The sequence below is a fragment of the Mirounga leonina genome, unplaced genomic scaffold (genome assembly GCF_011800145.1).
Source record: "Mirounga leonina isolate KUSES-001 unplaced genomic scaffold, KU_Mleo_1.0 Mir_154, whole genome shotgun sequence".
NCBI lineage: Eukaryota > Metazoa > Chordata > Mammalia > Carnivora > Phocidae > Mirounga > Mirounga leonina.
In genome coordinates, this window is record NW_023270389.1 from 25,032,990 (window position 1) to 25,050,772 (window position 17,783).

Here is a 17,783-nt window from a genome sequence, read left to right on the forward strand (position 1 = left end):
GCGGGGCACCTGGGTGGCTCAGGCGGTTAAGCGTCTGACTTGGGCTCATGTCGTGATCTCAGGGTCCTGGGATCAGGCCCCATGGCAGACTCTGGTCCCTCTCCCTCTGCCCCTCCCCCCTGCTCATGCGCACATGTGCGCTCTCGCTCTCTCAAATAAAATTAAAAAAAAATAATAAAATAGAGGTAATGCATTACATACATACTTCAGAAAATACATTTTTTTATTTTTATTTTTTTTAATTTTATTTATTTTTTTTTAAGATTTTTTAAATTTATTTTTTAGAGAGCGAGCGAGAGAGAAACAGCATGAGAGGGGCGAGGGTCAGAGGGAGAAGCAGGCTCCCCGCTGAGCCGGGAGCCCAATGTGGGACTCGATCCCAGGACCCTGGGATCATGACCTGAGCCAAAGGCAGACGCTTAACCATCTGAGCCACCCAGGCGCCCGAAAATACATTTTTTTAAAGATAATACCTACATGCATAGTACTTCACTCAGAGATATAAAGATACTGTCCTCCAGCCACCTAGTTTTCCTCCATATGTTCTTCTGCCCCTTGCTTTTTCACTGAACTCATATCTTTTTTTTTTTTTTTTTAAAGATTTTATTTATTTATTTGACAGAGAGAGACACAGCGAGAGAGCGAACACAAGCAGGGGGAGGGGGAGAGGGAGAAGCAGGCTCCCCGCAGAGCAGGGAGCCCGATGTGGGACTCGATCCTGGGACTCCAGGATCATGACCTGAGCCGAAGGCAGTCACTTAACCCACTGAGCCACCCAGGCGCCCCTCACTGAACTCATATCTTAGCGATCTTCCCATAAACGTACACGTGGATTTGTCTTCTTCTAATAGATGTACCTGATTTTATTCAACTTTACCCCTACTGACGGACATTTAGGCTCATTCTTTCTTTTTTCTTTTTTGCTGTTACAAACTCTACTGCATTATCATTTACATGCATATCTTTGGGCCTTGTAAAGGTATATTTCTAGAAAAACAATTCCTAGAAGCAGAATAGTTAGGTCAAAGGGTATGTAGATAGTTTTGTTTGTTGGTTGGTTAGTTTAAAATTTTGATTGGTTAAAAAAATTTTTTGGTAGCTATTATGAGATTTCCTCTAAAGAGGTGGCACCAATTTAAATTCGCACAGTAGACATCAGAGTGCCTTTTTAGGAGTGGAGTTTTTGCAGGTAATTTGTCTTCTCTTAAGTTCTGTCCTCTGACTTGCAGAACGGATTTCTAATTCTGGGAGGTAGTAGCAGGTTGGCCACAACATTTCAGGTTTACTTTTTATTTAGTAATTGATTAGCATCAAATCCCCAACTCTTGGATTTTTCCAGGAGTTCTGCAGTGTGAAATATTACGAAGATCCAAGGCAGTCCACGAGCTTGGGTTTTAGATGCTAGCTGTCGTCCTTCCTAACTGTACCATCCCCTTCCCAGTGCCCCCTCTGTCCTCTCCTTGAGGTTGTCTCCTGACCTATAAAATATGACCAGTAATACCCACCTGACAAAGTTATCGTGAGGATTAAATTCGATTACATATATAAAATATTTATTATGGTGCCTCTCAAATAGTCTGCACTCAATAAATATTCCTCCTGTCCTATAAAAGTGACATAAAAGCTGACAAAATCAATAGGCTCATTCTAGACACAGTTGCTCCTTCTCAGGATTCTTAGATGCCCTAGTTAGTAGAGGACCGCATGGCCCTGGATCACACCGAGGGTCATAGTTCGCCAGCCAGCCGTGTGTTTTATAGCCGTCATCATGGCAGCTCTGTGGCTTTGATGGGGAGACGCCTTTATTCTGAGTGCCTGCCCCTTCCCCTCACAGCCAACTGGCTTCTCTCTCTGCCTCCACAGATGTCATTGTCCCCGAGAATGGAGAGGCAGTGGGCACCAGAGAAATCAAATGCTGCATCCGGCAGATCCAGGAGCTCATCATCTCTCGGCTCAATCAGGCAGTGGCTAACAAGCTGATCAGCTCAGTGGATTACCTGCGCGAGAGCTTCGTCGGGACCCTGGAACGCTGTCTGCAGAGCCTGGAGAAGTCCCAGGATGTCTCTGTTCACATCACCAGTAATTATCTCAAACAGGTACTTGAAGACCGGTTAGACGCCACATCACAGATAACACAGGAAACAGAGCCCACCCGCAAGCCTGACCTCAAGCTAGCCAAGAATTTCCCTTTCACCTTTTTGCCCATCTGATTGGAATTTTATTTCGTTTTCCTGTCACATGACCCCTGCCCATCAGAGGTGCTTGTGAACTGCAAAATCGCAGTTAAGGCAACATGCAAGGCGGTGAAGATGGAAGTAAAGGGGCCCAAAGAGTCACAAAATAGATGATCAACTCATGTAGACCCTGCACGTTTATGGAAGGATATATTTGGGAACCTTGAAACAGGACTCTGTGCTTTAAGTAAATATTATTTATCACATTTTTTAATCGGCCACTCTGCTCAGGGCATCTTGATTTTCTTTTGTGTGTTCTCTTTCAGATCTTAAATGCCGCCTATCACGTTGAAGTTACGTTTCACTCAGGGTCCTCGGTTACAAGGATGCTATGGGAGCAAATCAAACAGGTGGAGCTTCTGTAGAGAAACATTTTCCGCCCCTCGTTGGCTCAGATCAACCTTAGGCACTAATAGTGACTGATGTCTAGGATATTCTGTTGGTGTAGGGTGGCCATTTGTCCTGGTTTGTCTGCCTGGGAGAGTTCTGATTTGTACCGATTCTGAAATAATTAGGAACAGTGCCCCTTTAATGCTTAAAATAGTGCGTTTAAATGAAATTTTATGCAGCCATAAAACTCTCCTTCACTAGATTCTTCATATTCCTTTTTCCCAGCTTGAATGTTTTGTCAGACCCAGGCTTTGTTGCCAGAGGCCATTTGTGTGGTTTCTTTTCCTGAATTTGACGTGGCTCTTTTTCCATACCGAGTTCAGAAAGAGAATTCTCAGGCACCCTCGCACTAACTGTACATAGTGAGGGCTTGTGAGCACGTAGACTAGGCCTAGTGTTCCTTGATGCTTTCCCTTGGTCTGAGCCCTGATTCTGAGGTCGATGGAATTGGAGAGGAGTCTTGGCCATCACGTGGCTCCATTCTTCATAACCTGCTCCTAACGAGTGCCTAGGCCCGAGGGGAAGGGTGTTGGTTCTTTCTGGTGGCTCCTGTCTCCCACCCTTGAGTGTTCTCACTGACCTCATCCTGCAGATCATCCAGCGCATCACGTGGGTGAGCCCACCTGCCATCACGCTGGAATGGAAGAGGAAGGTGGCCCAGGAAGCCATCGAGAGCCTCAGTGCCTCCAAGTTGGCCAAGAGCATCTGTAGCCAGTTCCGGACCCGGCTCAACAGTTCTCACGAAGCTTTTGCAGCCTCATTACGGCAGGTGGGTGTGTGGGAAGAGAGAGAAGAACCTACCCGCTGGGGAATATTTTGCCCACTGCTCTTCATATAATTTTTATAAAATTATCAGTATATTTTCTTCCTAGCTATTAAACGATAATATTATGTTATGGGAAGTTTCATCAGTACATTTTTCATGTGGAGATTTTTCTAACTCCAGGGAACATGGAGGGAACTCAGTTAATTTCTCCCCATTTCACTGAGTGAGGAATGAAAATCAAGGGGTAGGAATTTTGGGCTCCTGGGTGGCTCAGTCGTTAAGCGTCTGCCTTCAGCTCAGGTCATGATCCCAGGGTTCTGGGATTGAGCCCCGCATCGGGCTCCCTACTCCTCAGGAAGCCTGCTTCTCCCTCTCCCACTCCCCCTGCTAGTGTTCCCTCTCTCGCTGTGTCTCTGTCAAAGAAATAAATAAAATCTTTAAAAAAAGGGGGGGGTAGGAATTTTATTTAAGTTATTCAGTATTTTAGGAATGAGTCAGAAAAAGGATGACTTTGTAACTCTCATACTGGTTCACAGTTATGTGACATCTGCTTGTCCCCTTGGGGTGGATGTGCGTGTATGTGTGTGTGTACATGCGTGTAGAGTGTGGGGTACGGGGATGTGGGTATGCATCCAGGAGGAACAGTTGTTACTCACCAAGAGCTCACTGTGTACCAGTCACGTTACGGATGTCTTGTGTAACTCTCACAGTTACCCTTAGGAGGTAGCTGTTATTACCCCATATAATAGGTGAGGAAGCCAAGCTGGGAACTTGATAAGTCACATGACTTTTTTCTGTTTCCCTCCCAGCTAGAAGCTGGCCACTCAGGCCGGTTGGAGAAAACAGAAGATCTGTGGTTGAAGGTTCGGAAAGATCATGCCCCACGCCTGGCTCGCCTTTCTTTGGAAAGCCGTTCTTTACAGGACGTCTTGCTGCATCGTGAGTCCTTGTTTTTCCCAAGTAAATGGGAAGAAGGTTCTGGATACCTGACATTCTCATGTTCTACCTTGGAAAATCCCAGTGTCTAAAGCTGCTTCCTTGCAAAGCTGCCTCAGCACCCCCTGATGTGTTTCTGAATTCCTAAAGTCTGTTTGGTCCTGCTATTTATACAATTCAGACAACATGACTGAAGTTTATTTAAATTGGACCAGTTAGGTTACTTTCTACTAGTTTCCAGTAGCATCAGAATTTCTTCCCCAAGCATAATTACGACTTCCTACTCCTAGGTCCATGTCTAAGAATCTTTTTTTTTTTTAAAGATTTTATTTATTTATTTGAGAGAGAGAGCGAGCAAGAGAGCACGAGCAGGGGACAGGGCAGAGTGAGAAGCAGACTCCTAGCTGAGCAGGGAGCCCAACGTGGGGCATGATCGCAGGACCCCAAGATCATGACCTGAGCCAAAGGAAGATGCTTAACTGAGCCACCCAGGCACCCTAAGAATCTTTTTTTTTTAACAAGATATTTTATATATTTTTTCATCTGCAGTCTTCAAGATTTTATTTTTAAGTAATCTGTATACCCAATATGGGGCTCGAACCCATAACCCCGAGATCAAGAGTCACGCGCTCCACTGACCAAGCCAGCCAGGTGCCCCACATGTTCTAAGAGTCTTAGGGAGGTTGCCCAGCAAGTTCTCATTCCTCCTGCCTTATCTCTGTGTCCATACTTGATAGGTAAACCTAAACTGGGACAGGAGCTAGGCCGGGGCCAATATGGTGTGGTGTACCTGTGTGACAATTGGGGAGGACACTTCCCTTGTGCCCTCAAGTCGGTCGTCCCTCCAGATGAGAAGCACTGGAATGACCTGGCTTTGGAGTTCCACTACATGAGGTAGGTTCTCCTGTCATTCATCTCTATGGGAGAAGATCCAGAGAAGAAGCCAGAAGCCTGGCTTTTGTACCAAGGTCATGTACCAAGAGCTACAGCACGCCATGTCTTTCCCTTCCTGTGTCCCCAGATGTTGTAGCCAGTGTTTCCGTGTTGGGCCCAGAAATGTGCTCTCTTGCAGGCCTTCATGGTCTCTTCCCTCTCCCTACCATCCCGATTTCCCAGACTCTGCCTTCCGTTTGACTTCCTCGTCCTTAAGGCCTGTCAGTCTTTAGATTCCGTAATTCCAACTCCTTGTTAGAGAGGCCACTCTCTTGGCCCTCCCTCTGCACTGAGGGCCATGACGTGTGGCCCCGGACAAGAGTGGTCTCAGGGGACTCCTGCCTATGTGGCAGCACGCTGTCGCGATTGGAGCCGGAGCGTTGCAGCCCCGGCCTCTCTCGTTCGCACCAGGTCTCTGCCGAAGCACGCGCGCTTGGTGGATCTGCATGGCTCGGTCATCGACTACAGCTACGGCGGCGGCTCCAGCATCGCTGTGCTGCTCATCATGGAGCGGCTGCACCGGGACCTCTACACTGGGCTGAAGGTGAGGCAGGAAGAGGGGGCTGGGGCGCAGCCGGCAGCCACCCCCGCGGGGTCCTCTGGCCTGTCTGCCGTTCTTGTTTAGCCAGACCTTCTGGCTTTCACAAGACATTTTTGGGCAGTAATCAAGCTTTATTACCCTTATTTCCAGAAAACCTTAAACATTTCTCAGCATCGATTTTTTGGCCCAGTTTATATCCAGAATACTGCCGGTTCACCACTTTTACCTCTTGTGGTGGTGGTAAAAATCTAGACAACTCAGAAGAGCAGAAAAGCATCCTGTCACTTTGCTATTTTTCCTCTTTTTTTGCTCTTGATGGATACAGCGAGTGTTTGTTGTTTAGTCAACAAATATTTACTAGTGACTACTTTGTACAAGACCCTGTGTTAAGCACTATAAGGGGATATCAAAAAGTGAAATTGCCAGGGGCACATGACTGACTCAGTTGGTAGAGCATGTGACTCTTGATCTTGGGGTCCTGAGTTCAAGCCCCATGTTGGGCATAGAGCTTACTTAAAAAAATAAAAAGGTGTAATTGCCAGAAGCTTTTAAGAGACTTGCTGTCGGTGAATATTTCATTAAGATCTGGTGTTTGAGTGTGATAAATCCACCTTGATGGGTAAAATTTGGGCAGGTAGAAAGAAGAGGCCGTACCAGCAGGAAGGAATAGCATAATGCCCAGAGCATTTGAAGGACACTAGTCATGTTGGAGCGGCTGTCTGGGAATAGAGGGGCATGATGTGCAAAAAAATCCTGAGAAGAAATTACAGAACACCAAAATTAAGAATTTCCATAGACTTCAAATTCCGTTGTACACCATGAAATGCTGTTGAAATTTTTTTTTTTTTTAGATTTTTTATTTATTTATTTGACAGAGAGATAGTGAGAGCAGGAACACAAGTAGGGGGAGTGGGAGAGGGAGAAGCAGGCCTCCCGCCGAGCAGAGAGCCCGACGTGGGGCTCGATCCCGGGACCCTGGGATCACAACCTGAGCCAAAGGCAAATGCTTAACAACTGAACCACCCAGGCGCCCCGCTGTTGAAAGATGTTGAGTGAAGGTGAAGTACCCTCAGTTGGATGTCAAGTTTCCCTCACCCAAAGCAACCACAAGGGACGTGGAGACATTCCTTTGTCTGGTCCCTACACAGGGGCTGGGTGGGACAGGGGGAAGCTAATCACAGAGTATCTGGGTAGGTCCCTTCTCACAGATTACATGGAAGCTTCTGGATAGAGGACAGGAATCCTTAGAAATGATTGCAAGAGCCATGAGAAATCAGTAGGATGGAGGAAATGACTCTCCCGCTGGCTCTCCCTCTTCATTTCAGAGGAGTTAGGCTCAGCACTGTCTGATGCTTTCCCACAAGTGGGCTGAGCTTCTGGATGAGTGATGTAATGTTCTCTGGAATTCAAGAGGCCCTAAGCTGGAGGCATGGTAAAAGTAAGATGAGTGACTTTGATATTTGAATCCATAAAGCCAAACCTGGGCTAACCAGGCCTACAAAGCAGTGGAAGGCATTCTGCCTGAGAGACCTAGAAATCCTTTTTTTTTTTTTTTAATACTTTTATTTTTTAATTTTTTTTTTTTAAAGATTTTATTTATTTATTTGAGAGAGAGAGAATGAAAGACAGAGAGCATGAGAGGGAGGAGGGTCAGAGGGAGAAGCAGACTCCCCGCTGAGCAGGGAGCCCGATGCGGGACTCGATCCCAGGACTCCAGGATCATGACCTGAGCCGAAGGCAGTCGCTTAACCAACTGAGCCACCCAGGCGCCCCTTATTTTTTAATTTTTAAAAAATAATCTCTACGCCCAACATGGGACTCGAACTCACAACCCCGAGCTCAAGAATCACATGCTCTACCGACTGAGCCGGGCAGGCGCCCCGAGACCTAGCACTACTTTGAGCCTCGAGGGCAGTTCCAGAGTCTGTTCGGGGCTTGGAAATGAGCTCACGCCTCCGGGTGTTGGCCTGCGCCCCCTCTAGTGCCATGTGGGGTCATCCAGCCGCTGCATGCAGCCTCCAGGCAGTGTTCTCAGGCCTCACAGCTTGTCCTTCCTTGCTTTCCCTCAGCTTCCTTCTAACTGCTTTCCTCTTCCTTTCTTCCCGCCTGCTTCTCTGCCCTTGTCCTCTGTGTGCCCCAGCACTGGCTGCCTTGCGGCGCCCCGCAGAAGGAGCTCTTAGTGGGTTTAAGCACACTGGACTGAGGAGTTGTCTTGTTAGTGATGAGTGAGCCCTTTTGTCTCCCCAAGGCCGGGCTGATGCTGGAGACCCGTCTGCAGATAGCACTAGATGTGGTGGAAGGGATCCGTTTCCTGCACAGCCAGGGACTCGTGCACCGTGATATCAAGCTAAAAAATGTCCTGGTAAGTAGAGCTGTTTCCCCGAGATAACGCCCTGTCTCTGTGGCTTAAGTGGCTGTCGGAGGGTCCTCCTACATGTGAGTGGGATCGCGGGGCGCACCTGCCGGGAACACACTGGAGTTGACAGCAGATGGGTTGATGGCATCTTGAATGTAAGGTGTGGGGAATGTCAGGCCGCCTCCTAGACCAAGCTTCTGTTGCTTAAAGTTTTTTCTCCCGACACTGTTGGGGACATGTAAACATACAGAACAGTGGTCCGATGGAGACCCACATATCGTTCATCCGATTCGTGGTCTCTTTCTCCGGGGTTCATCTCTCTCTGCTCCTCAGTCTCTCTCTCTCTATCTCTCTCTCTCTCTCTCTCTCTCACACACACACACACACACACTTTTTTTTTTATATTTATTTTTTTTTATTCTTATGTTAATCCCCATACATTACATCATTAATTTTAGATTTTTTTTATTTATATTTATTTTTTTTTATTCTTATGTTAATCCCCATACATTAACATCATTAGTTTTAGATACACACACACTTTTTTACTCAACTGTAGGAAAGTAAGTTACAGATAGCACAGTACTCCTAAATACTTGAGCTAGTATCTCCTATAAAGGACATTTTTCTATGTAATAAAAATGCTATTATCACACCAAAGAAATTTAACGTCAATACAATACTGTTAGTTAATAAACAGTTTATATTAACATTTCCCAGTTACCCAGACACAGTCTGTTTGTTTGCTTGTTTGATCCAGGGTCACTCCAGGGATCAGACGGTGTACTTTGTTGTCATGTTTTCCTGTCCTCCTTTAATCTAGAATAGTCCTTCTGCCCTTTTTTGCTTTTGTGATGTTTTTGAGGACTCCAGGTCTGGTTGTTGTTTAGAGTTTGGTCAGAGGTTCTGGATAAGGGCTGAGATGGGTAAATGCACCGTCAAAGGGAAGGTGATCATGAACCCGCCACTCCTGGTATCTCAGTTCTGAAGAATCCTCTGACCTACTCCTCTTGGAGCTGTATTGGAGATCATCAAGGTGTCTCTGGCAACACATACATGATATATATAAAGATGACAGCCGTGTGGGGGAGAGATTGCCCTAAAATCATAGGCTGAAACCTGAGAGGTTTATCAATAGTCAAATGAGGCACAGATTTATTCTCTTGGGCCTTTAGGAAAGGAAACTGCAGGGAATTCAAGCAACTCTCCTCAGCTGACCAGAGGACCTCAGCCTTCTTCCTTCGTGACTTTCTGCCCTGGGGTCTGGAGGTCCGAGGAGAATCATCAGGAACTGAAATACTTTCCTTGGTGTCTTTCGCTTTATTCATTCTTCCAAGACTTACTAAGTTTCTGTGATGTGCAAGGCACTATGCTAAGGGCGAGGAATACAAAGGCGAAAAAGATAGCCCCTGCCATCCAGGTTGCTGACAGTCTGGGGAGAAGACAGGAGTGGGAACAAATCTGGAGACAGGGAGGCTTAATTAAGTGCTACTTGAAGGTAGACGCCTGCTTCTGAGCTTGACTGTGCATCTGAGAGCTGTGTGCAGGATCCGACGCAGGCTCACTCTTGCCCTGCTTTGTTGGCAGCTGGACAAGCAGAACCGTGCCAAGATCACTGACTTAGGATTCTGCAAGCCAGAGGCCATGATGTCAGGCAGCATTGTGGGGACGCCAATCCATATGGCCCCTGAACTTTTCACAGGTAAGCCGTGGGGCAGGGAGTGGGCTTCAGCAGGGCTCCGTACTTTAACCCTGAGGGCTACCCCTTGGGCTAAGTAGTATCCACAAGTACTCCTGGCAGATCTGGTGCAGGCAAGGGAGAAGCAGAGGAAGGAGACCTCTAAGGCAGGGCAGGGGAGAAGGAAAAATGCACACGGGGGACACCAGGTCTTCTTGTGCAGGTTTCTCCGGCTGTTCGTGCCATAATTGCCATAATCAGCCAATTGGTTGATCAGTAAATACTGATTGAATGGTTTCTATATGTCAGGAGTTGGCCCTGATCATTAAGGAACTTGCAGATGACAGAGATGCACTGAGAGAGGTAGGATAATTAGGAAGCAGTATAGGACACCGTGTGACAAGGCACTAAAATGGGTGCCACCTAACATGACGGTGTTCAGACAGGTGATGAAGGTTGAAGTGTTTGACAGGTTTGTGGTAGAAGTGAGATGTTGGGTGGAACTTGAGTCAGGTCTGGAAAAATTGGTCTGTGGGAAGGGAACCCGTAGGAAGTGTGGTCTTTGAGCTGGGCAGCATGAGTATGCTTTTTCATATATTTTGTTCCATTTAATCCTCACGGCCCTTCTGTGGTGATGGTGATGCATTTTTATGCCCACGTCACAGATAAAGTCGAGTCCAGATTGGTGAACTTCAGAAAGCCACCCCAAAACACTAGAGATGATGGAGCTGGGATTGGAATCTAGGTTTTTCTGGCTCTAGAATCTAACCATGTGTCACGAAGGAGAGAACATTCTGGAGGCTGGGGAAAGGGAAATAGGAAAATTGCAGCATCGGCACGATAGGAAGGAAATCCAGGTGGGGAGTAACAGCATACAAGGCTGGAGATGAAATGCTCTGAGCTTGAACTCTGCGCGGAGGAGCGAAGGCTCGGTGTGGGGGTCCTGAGGAACTTGAGCTTGTGCGCAGGCGCAGGCAGAAAACGCGTTCGTGGAAGGTTAGCTTAGCAGCGGGAGGTGGAGGGGTTCGAGTGGGCAGAGCAGTGGGGCTCGCGTCCGGGAGCAGGCTGCTGGTGGTGCGCCGGGTGCCAGGCAGCTCCGGGGGGGAGCGGGCGAGATCGTGTGATCAACGGAACACCCGCGACCAGCAGCAGAGAGGGGCCGGGTGAGGACCCGAGGGCTCGAGCCTCACCGACCGGGCATGGTTGCGGCGTTGCCGAGGCGGACGCGAAGGTCACGGCGGGCCCCTCGGCGGCGCGGGGAGGAGCTGGGATCGGCGCCCCGCGCGGCCTCCGCTCGTTAGCCTCGTGCACAGCGCTGCCCCCTGCCCTCCGCGGAGTCGGGCACGGAAGGATTGGGGCTGGCTGGAGCCACAGCGCAGCCGAGCGCGCATGCAGCGTGTCTCTTCCTCTGGATTTACTTCTTTGTGTGTGTGTGTGTGTGTGCTTTTTTTTTTTTTTTTTAAAGATTTTATTTATTTATTTGACACAGAGAGAGAGAGGGAACACAAGCAGGGGGAGTGGGAGAGGGAGAAGCAGACTTCCCGCCAAGCAGGGAGCCCGATGTGGGGCTCGATCCCAGGACCCCAGGATCATGACCTGAGCCGAAGGCAGACGCTTAACGACTGAGCCACCCAGTGCCCCCCTCTGGATTTACTTCTTAAAGAAGTTCTATTGCCACTGCTTTCGTTTTCTTTTGGCGACTTCGTATTTCATTTCCCTGGATTGTTTCTCTGCAGTCCTATTGCTGACAGAAGAATCTTTTCCAAAATACGTTCTTCGTGTCACCTGCTGCCCTAAAACATAAGGGACTTCCTGCTGTCCATCGAATCGAGACTTTTCTGTTTGACGTTTTAAAGATCTTTACGTTCTGGTTCCAATCTACCCACCCACCTGTTTCCCAGCCTTATTTCCCTAATCCGACCTTTCAGGATGAGTCTTTTTGGCTGTTCCATCAAAATCATTCCAATTTTAGTCTATGTGCTGCCGAAGCGAGCAGTGTTCCATCAAAATCAAAGGCCTGTCCTCCTTTTGTCAGGCTCCAGCCTCGGCTCTCCTGGTATCTAGCGCTGCCCTCCCCGTGCTGTGGTTTGGGGTGTAATAAGATGGGCGTTGTCAACGGTCCTGCCAACCGGGGTTCTTAGGGGAGGCAATGGATGTTAAAAGCTTTAGGAAAAAAGGTGTGGAGACCTCTGCAGACCCCGTGAGTGGGGATGCAGCTGCTCTCTGTCCCTGGCTCACTGTCTCGCCCCTTCTCGCTCCAGGGAAGTATGATAATTCCGTCGATGTCTACGCCTTTGGCATTCTCTTCTGGTATATCTGCTCGGGTTCTGTCAAGCTCCCTGAAGCATTTGAGAGGTGTGCCAGCAAAGACCATCTCTGGAACAACGTGCGGAGAGGTAAGAGCCACAAGCCCTACCTTATCCTGACTCCCCCCCCCACCCCCCCCACCCCCACCACCACTGAGAGCAGCGGGACCACATACCGTCACGGAATCCAGGAAAGACACTGAAGTCAGGCCTTCGCTTTCAGGCAGTACTGTACTGAACTGTTTTTTTTTTTTCCTAAGATTTTAGTTAGTTATTTGTCAGAGAGAGAGGTGGGGAGAGAGAGGGAACACAAGCAGGGGGAGGGGCAGAGGGAGAAGCAGGCTTCCCGCGGAGCAGGGAGCCCGATGCGGGGCTCGATCCCAGGACCCCGGGACCATGACCTGAGCCAAAGGCTGACGCTTCACCGACCGAGCCACCCAGGCGTCCCTGTACTGAACTGTTTCAAGAAGGCTTTTTTCTTGAACCTTTCCAATTCTTCAACTTCCTATGCCAGTACGTTCCAGTTTGTTGTCACCATTACTACTAGGTTCTGACCTCAGTGTTTGCAGTTGAAGCCAGAACTCCGGAGCCCCACCTGGGCGATCGGTCTGCGAGCTGGTCGGGCCTCATCGTGGCACGGGCCCTCTCACTGACCCTGGCCTTGTCTCCATGTGCCTTTCTCCAGGGGCCCGGCCAGAGCGTCTTCCTGTGTTTGACGAGGAGTGCTGGCAGTTGATGGAGGCCTGCTGGGACGGGGACCCCTCTCAGAGACCTCTCTTGGGCATCGTCCAGCCCATGCTCCAGGGCATCATGGACCGGCTATGCAAGTCAAATTCTGAGCAGCCAAACAGAGGACTCGATGATTCTACTTGAAAGCAAAGACCTTTCTCCTTTACTCTCTATTTCTTCCCCTCACCTTTTGGCCATGGGAAGAATTTGACATTTATTCAGAGAGCTCCCGAGGGAACTGATGCTTGCTGGGCAACTTGGGACCTTCCCAGGCAGTGATTGCCTCCTGGATAGTGAAGAGTTGGCTGGCTGTGGGTCACGTTCAGCAGCTCACTGATGCCCCAAGCCATCCCATTAGCAAAAGATTGTCTAGGACACGTAAACGCCGAAGAATGCAATGTTCCAGCCTCAGAACTGAAAAGGAGGCAAATGTACCAATTGTCTGTTCACTGTATGTTGCTAAGACAGGCGGGACACTGCAGTGGCGATAGTATTAAAAACTATAATTTTCGTAATTTTGGCTCTAGCTAGGAATAGTTTGGTTCTATCGCATCGTCAGGACCCTTAGGAAATTTGAACTTAGTTCCGGGGTTGTGAGAACGTAGGAGCAAAACAGCGACTTGCTGCTCCCTGCACCCGGATCTCAGGTTGCAGCGGCCAGAGGCCCCAGTGAGGGGGCTGGAAACAGAGCTGTCTGTTCCTTCTGGTGCCAGTGTGTTTACATTTATAGGACTGACTTCTGGGGGTGGGTGTCACGGTTCCATCACCAAGAGGCCACAAAAAGAAAAAAAAATGTGTACACACATGTATATATATATACATATGTGATTGGATTTTGAGTTACTGCTAACCCTAGGATAGAATCTCTTCTTCTTCCCTTTGGTCTTGATTCCCCCCCCCCCGCCGTTTTTGGTCTCAAGATGGGGAAACTCCAGTTAACATGGTATCTGGGGATGAGTATCTGAGTAAAACTGACCGGTATGGAGTAACTGGTGAGACCGGAGACATGGGCAGTGATCTGGAGGCCGTGGGCTTCCCTGCAAACCTACTAGGAGGATACCAGGTTGTTTCTAAAACTTAGAAGGATCAAAAATTCCCATTTTTGTGTTTGAATCTAACCCACTGATGTTTTTAAATTCCATCAATGAGCTTTTTAACCGAGATTTCTTTTGCAACTCGTCCCTTCATTTTACTTTATTTTGAATATAACTTAAGAAGGAAAGCACCAGATGAAAGAGAATGCTTTTTGTAGCTCTGTGTGTTCCTTTCACATCTGTGTGTGTGCGTCTGGGACGGTCCCTCCCCTTCGGCTGGGAGGCGTGCTGGTGGGCTTTTGGAGCGTGTGTCAGGAAGTGTGCCTAGGTGGGGAAATTCTGGAGGGGGACAATTTACATGTTGATGCATCTCAGATCTTGACTTAAAGCCTCACTCAACCGAGATGGTCCATTTGATTTAGAACACCAGGTGGGTGAAGGAATAGACAGTGGAGGTGAGTAGCCTCCAGCCATCTGCCTAATTTCCAAGCACTGTGGTCTTTCCCCTGTGCCTGGCCCCCAAGTCTGTGAAGCAGGTCCCTGAGTAGGTGTGTAAGGAAATGGGCAGATTTGCTGTTAGAATTTTGTAGGGTTGTTTCTGAGAGAATGACCGTCTTTTAAACATTGAGTATAAATGGCATCTACAAGAAATTTTTCATATAACTCTTAAAGTTCAGTTTTCACTCTTTGACTCTGCTGGGCTCTGATGATGATACACTTGAGCGTAGTAAGCCTCCAAGCACTTGGAGCCCTTTAGAAACTCCGTACAGTGCTAAGAACCTTTTTACTTGCAAACAGTTAAGTGACCGACCCAGTGTCTTTGGGTTCTATATAAGCTCCAGCCTTGTTCTGGTGGAATGTTCAGTAGATCTCTTAGAATTGTTAACAGCCATTTGTAGCTTTACTTCTTCAAGTCACTCTATTCTTGTCTGCATTAACTTGTTTGTCCTCCTGGGGACTATGATGGGGCTTCCAGGAAGCCAGGTTTTCAAGTTTAAAGAGGAGAGGTGAATAGTGTCTACCTGCTGAAAAATCAGTCTGTTCTGTACGAAATTTCAGGAAAGGTCTTCTATAGTTCCCTTTCCCAGAGACTCTTCCTTTACTCCAGCTCAAATCAGGAGTCTGTGCTTACGTTGTGGAAGCCACATTTCTAACATTCTTCCAAAGTCTTAGTTCCTACCCCCATTCATGCAGGGGCTGGTGGGTGGGGGGTAGGTTTTCCTCTACCCAGTGTCCCTTTTCAGTTTGTCCCCTCCCTGCAGCTTAATCTGCTCTCAGGCACCAGTTTCCTAGCAGACTCCCACATTTTTTGCCTGAGTGAGAAGGGAGGATGGGAGGGACTAATGCTAAGTAAGACAGTAGTTGTTGTTAACAATTCATTACAAAAAAGTATTTTGAGAAAAGGTGCAAGATATTCCTGAAGATCTCCAGGCCAGCCAAAGTCCATGTAGAGATATTTGGAGGTGTTTTTTGAACACTCAGCGGGCTGAGTGTGGGAATACATATATATAACACATACATACTTTGCTTTTGTTTTATAACATTGTCAGCTAATTTGGGATTCTTTGTTCCTTGGCACCCATTATTACTAAAGTGATGGAATGCCATGAAATGTACTGTACTGTATATTACTTGGGAAGACACTAGGTATTCAAAGAAGTCTGGGGGCACTTGGGCTGTAGCGGGCTCAACAAGACCAAAGTCCTAAAGATTTTACCTCCTAGCTTTGGTTGTATGTGCTCCCAAGTGGTGAGGTGAGATTGTGGCTGGGGGAAGAGGAAGGATGGGACGGGTTACCCTTACTGTGTTCTGTCCTTCTAATCAACTTCATTAGGGCAACTTACCCCAGCCTGAAAATGATCACCTGGCCATTTTTAACACGCTTGAAGTCCAGTCACTTGCGTTACTTCAGAACTGAGTGAGGGACCTTCTTGCAGAGCAATCAAGACATGGCGGAGCGTGGGGCCCCGGAGCGGCTGACCCTGTGCCTAGGGAGCTGGCAGGGAGGTCAGTCTGGCATGAGTTGGGGAATGCTTGTCTGGCTGAGGTTTCCACGGGCGGGCCCTAGTTCCTTGACCCTCTGTAGAGAGTGGCTCATTGATTGAGCAAGCCTTCCACTTCTCTAGGAAGGAGGGCTGTGCGGGTTCTTCCCAGACCAAAGAGAATCACTTGTGACTCCATCAATTTCAAGGGGACAGAGCCTATGTAGCAGCTTCTCCTAATTTTTAACACTAAAATTCAAGGAAACCGTGAAGGAAAGGACATATTACTGCCACAGATGGAAACGGGGGGACTGGTAGAACTCTCCCCCAGTATGTGTCAGCTCTCTGGTGCATCTTGGTGCATCTTTGCTGAGCTGCCAAAGATGGCTTGAAAGTTGTTTCCAGACGGGAGAAGGAGTTTGGGGCAGCAGGGCTCCAAAGTAGTAACTGCACTGAATGACACTTTAATTTTTTTGGCTTATTATTTAGCACTGAGAAGCCAAGAGGGATCGGTGATTATAGTAGCACTAAGGGGGCAGAGGTCCCCTGTGGCCTCGCTTTGGAGAGGAGGCAGGCTCGCTGTTCATCTGGCTAATCAGGGAGTCTCCGAAGCCCAGACTGCTTTGCAGCAGGATAAAGGGCCCTTGAAGAGTCCTTCGCCAAAAGAGTAGTTGCTTTCTTTGAGTTTTCAAAGTTTGACTTCTGGATTTGCTGGATCAAATAACCCACTTTTTCTTTAAAAGAAAAAAGTGGGTTTATCCTTCTAAATATGGGGGGGGACGGTTAGGGCTAGCGCTGTATTTAAGTGGGTGAGGAGGGAGCAACCTTCAGAAACTTGCATCGCAAACTCCTTTGGAGGTTGCAAGGAACACTGCTGTTCTTAAAAGGGTTTTATTTTTAACTTCATCTGCTTTGTTAACATCCAGTCCTGTCGAGATGCACGTGGAGACCATGGGAATACCTGGCCACCTGACTCAGAGGGTTGAGAAGGAAACCGGTCTGGACAGCATGTTGTCTTTTATCCTTATGTAATATTTTGTTTATTTTAAAGGACTAATGTCTATTACAGTGTTAATAAAAGTGTAACATACTAAGTGTGTAGAATAAAAGTGCAATAACAAGAGGAAGTTACCTTGGCACAAACCTCAGTCGTTCACTCTCCCTTCCTGTGCTCTTTCCATAATACGGCAAACGAGACTGTGTTGTTTTTAAGAGTCATACCTATGGGTTAAATCTTCATCTAGTGTCGTTTGGGGTGGTTGGGTTTGGTTTTATAGAGTGTTCTGTATCCTTGTGGGGTTGCAGATACCACACGTGCTATAGAATAAAGATCACATTAACGTTTGAAGCTTACCTCCCTTTGGCTTTGTTTCCCTTCCCTCCTGGGGTCAGAAGGATGCTGGAGCACCGTACTCCCCCAGACTGCTCCGGATCTCTGGGTGCTTGACATTACCACTACCAGAGGCTGGGGCAGGAGGATGGGAGGGGCAAGTAGGGTGAGAGCAGTTTATTTTTCAGAGCCTTTCCTGGATTCACACCCTTTCCCCCAGCTTCTCTTCAGCATGGACTTGCCGCATTGGGAGCTCGTGCACGAGCCGGACTACTCTCTGTTCCGCTGTGAGAGAATCTGACGATGGAAGCTACATACTGGCCCAACTGCATTTTCTACCTGGGCTCACCCCACTGTTGGGATCCGCTTGCTCGGCATTGCCTGGCGGGCACCAGCATCGGCCCCTCGCAGCCGAGGGCCACCACCGGCCGTCACCGCCACCGTGGAAGGTCAGCAGGCAGCCTGCCGAGCTCTCGCACAGGGGGTGTGAGGGGTGGTTTTTTTGAGTTACAGGATCCTGCCAGCGTGGCGGCCTCGCTTTTTGCTACAACAGCAGGTGCTCCGACTG

At 48.1% G+C, this 17,783-nt stretch overlaps 1 protein-coding gene across 2 annotated transcripts in view; it reads left to right on the forward strand.

Annotated features, from left to right (window-relative positions):
- The window catches only part of DSTYK (dual serine/threonine and tyrosine protein kinase), a 49,315-nt gene extending 32,082 nt beyond the window's left edge, over positions 1–17,233 (forward strand). For both annotated transcript variants that reach the window (XM_035010222.1, XM_035010223.1), the window contains exons 4-13: positions 1,864–2,096; positions 2,501–2,584; positions 3,217–3,393; positions 4,200–4,329; positions 5,064–5,220; positions 5,671–5,803; positions 8,049–8,162; positions 9,744–9,858; positions 12,096–12,230; positions 12,826–17,233. In XM_035010222.1, coding sequence (XP_034866113.1) covers positions 1,864–2,096; positions 2,501–2,584; positions 3,217–3,393; positions 4,200–4,329; positions 5,064–5,220; positions 5,671–5,803; positions 8,049–8,162; positions 9,744–9,858; positions 12,096–12,230; positions 12,826–13,013 — 1,466 coding nt within the window. In that variant the 3' untranslated portion in view covers positions 13,014–17,233. The remainder of the gene's footprint in view (positions 1–1,863; positions 2,097–2,500; positions 2,585–3,216; positions 3,394–4,199; positions 4,330–5,063; positions 5,221–5,670; positions 5,804–8,048; positions 8,163–9,743; positions 9,859–12,095; positions 12,231–12,825) is intronic.
- The last annotated feature ends 550 nt before the right edge of the window (positions 17,234–17,783 follow it).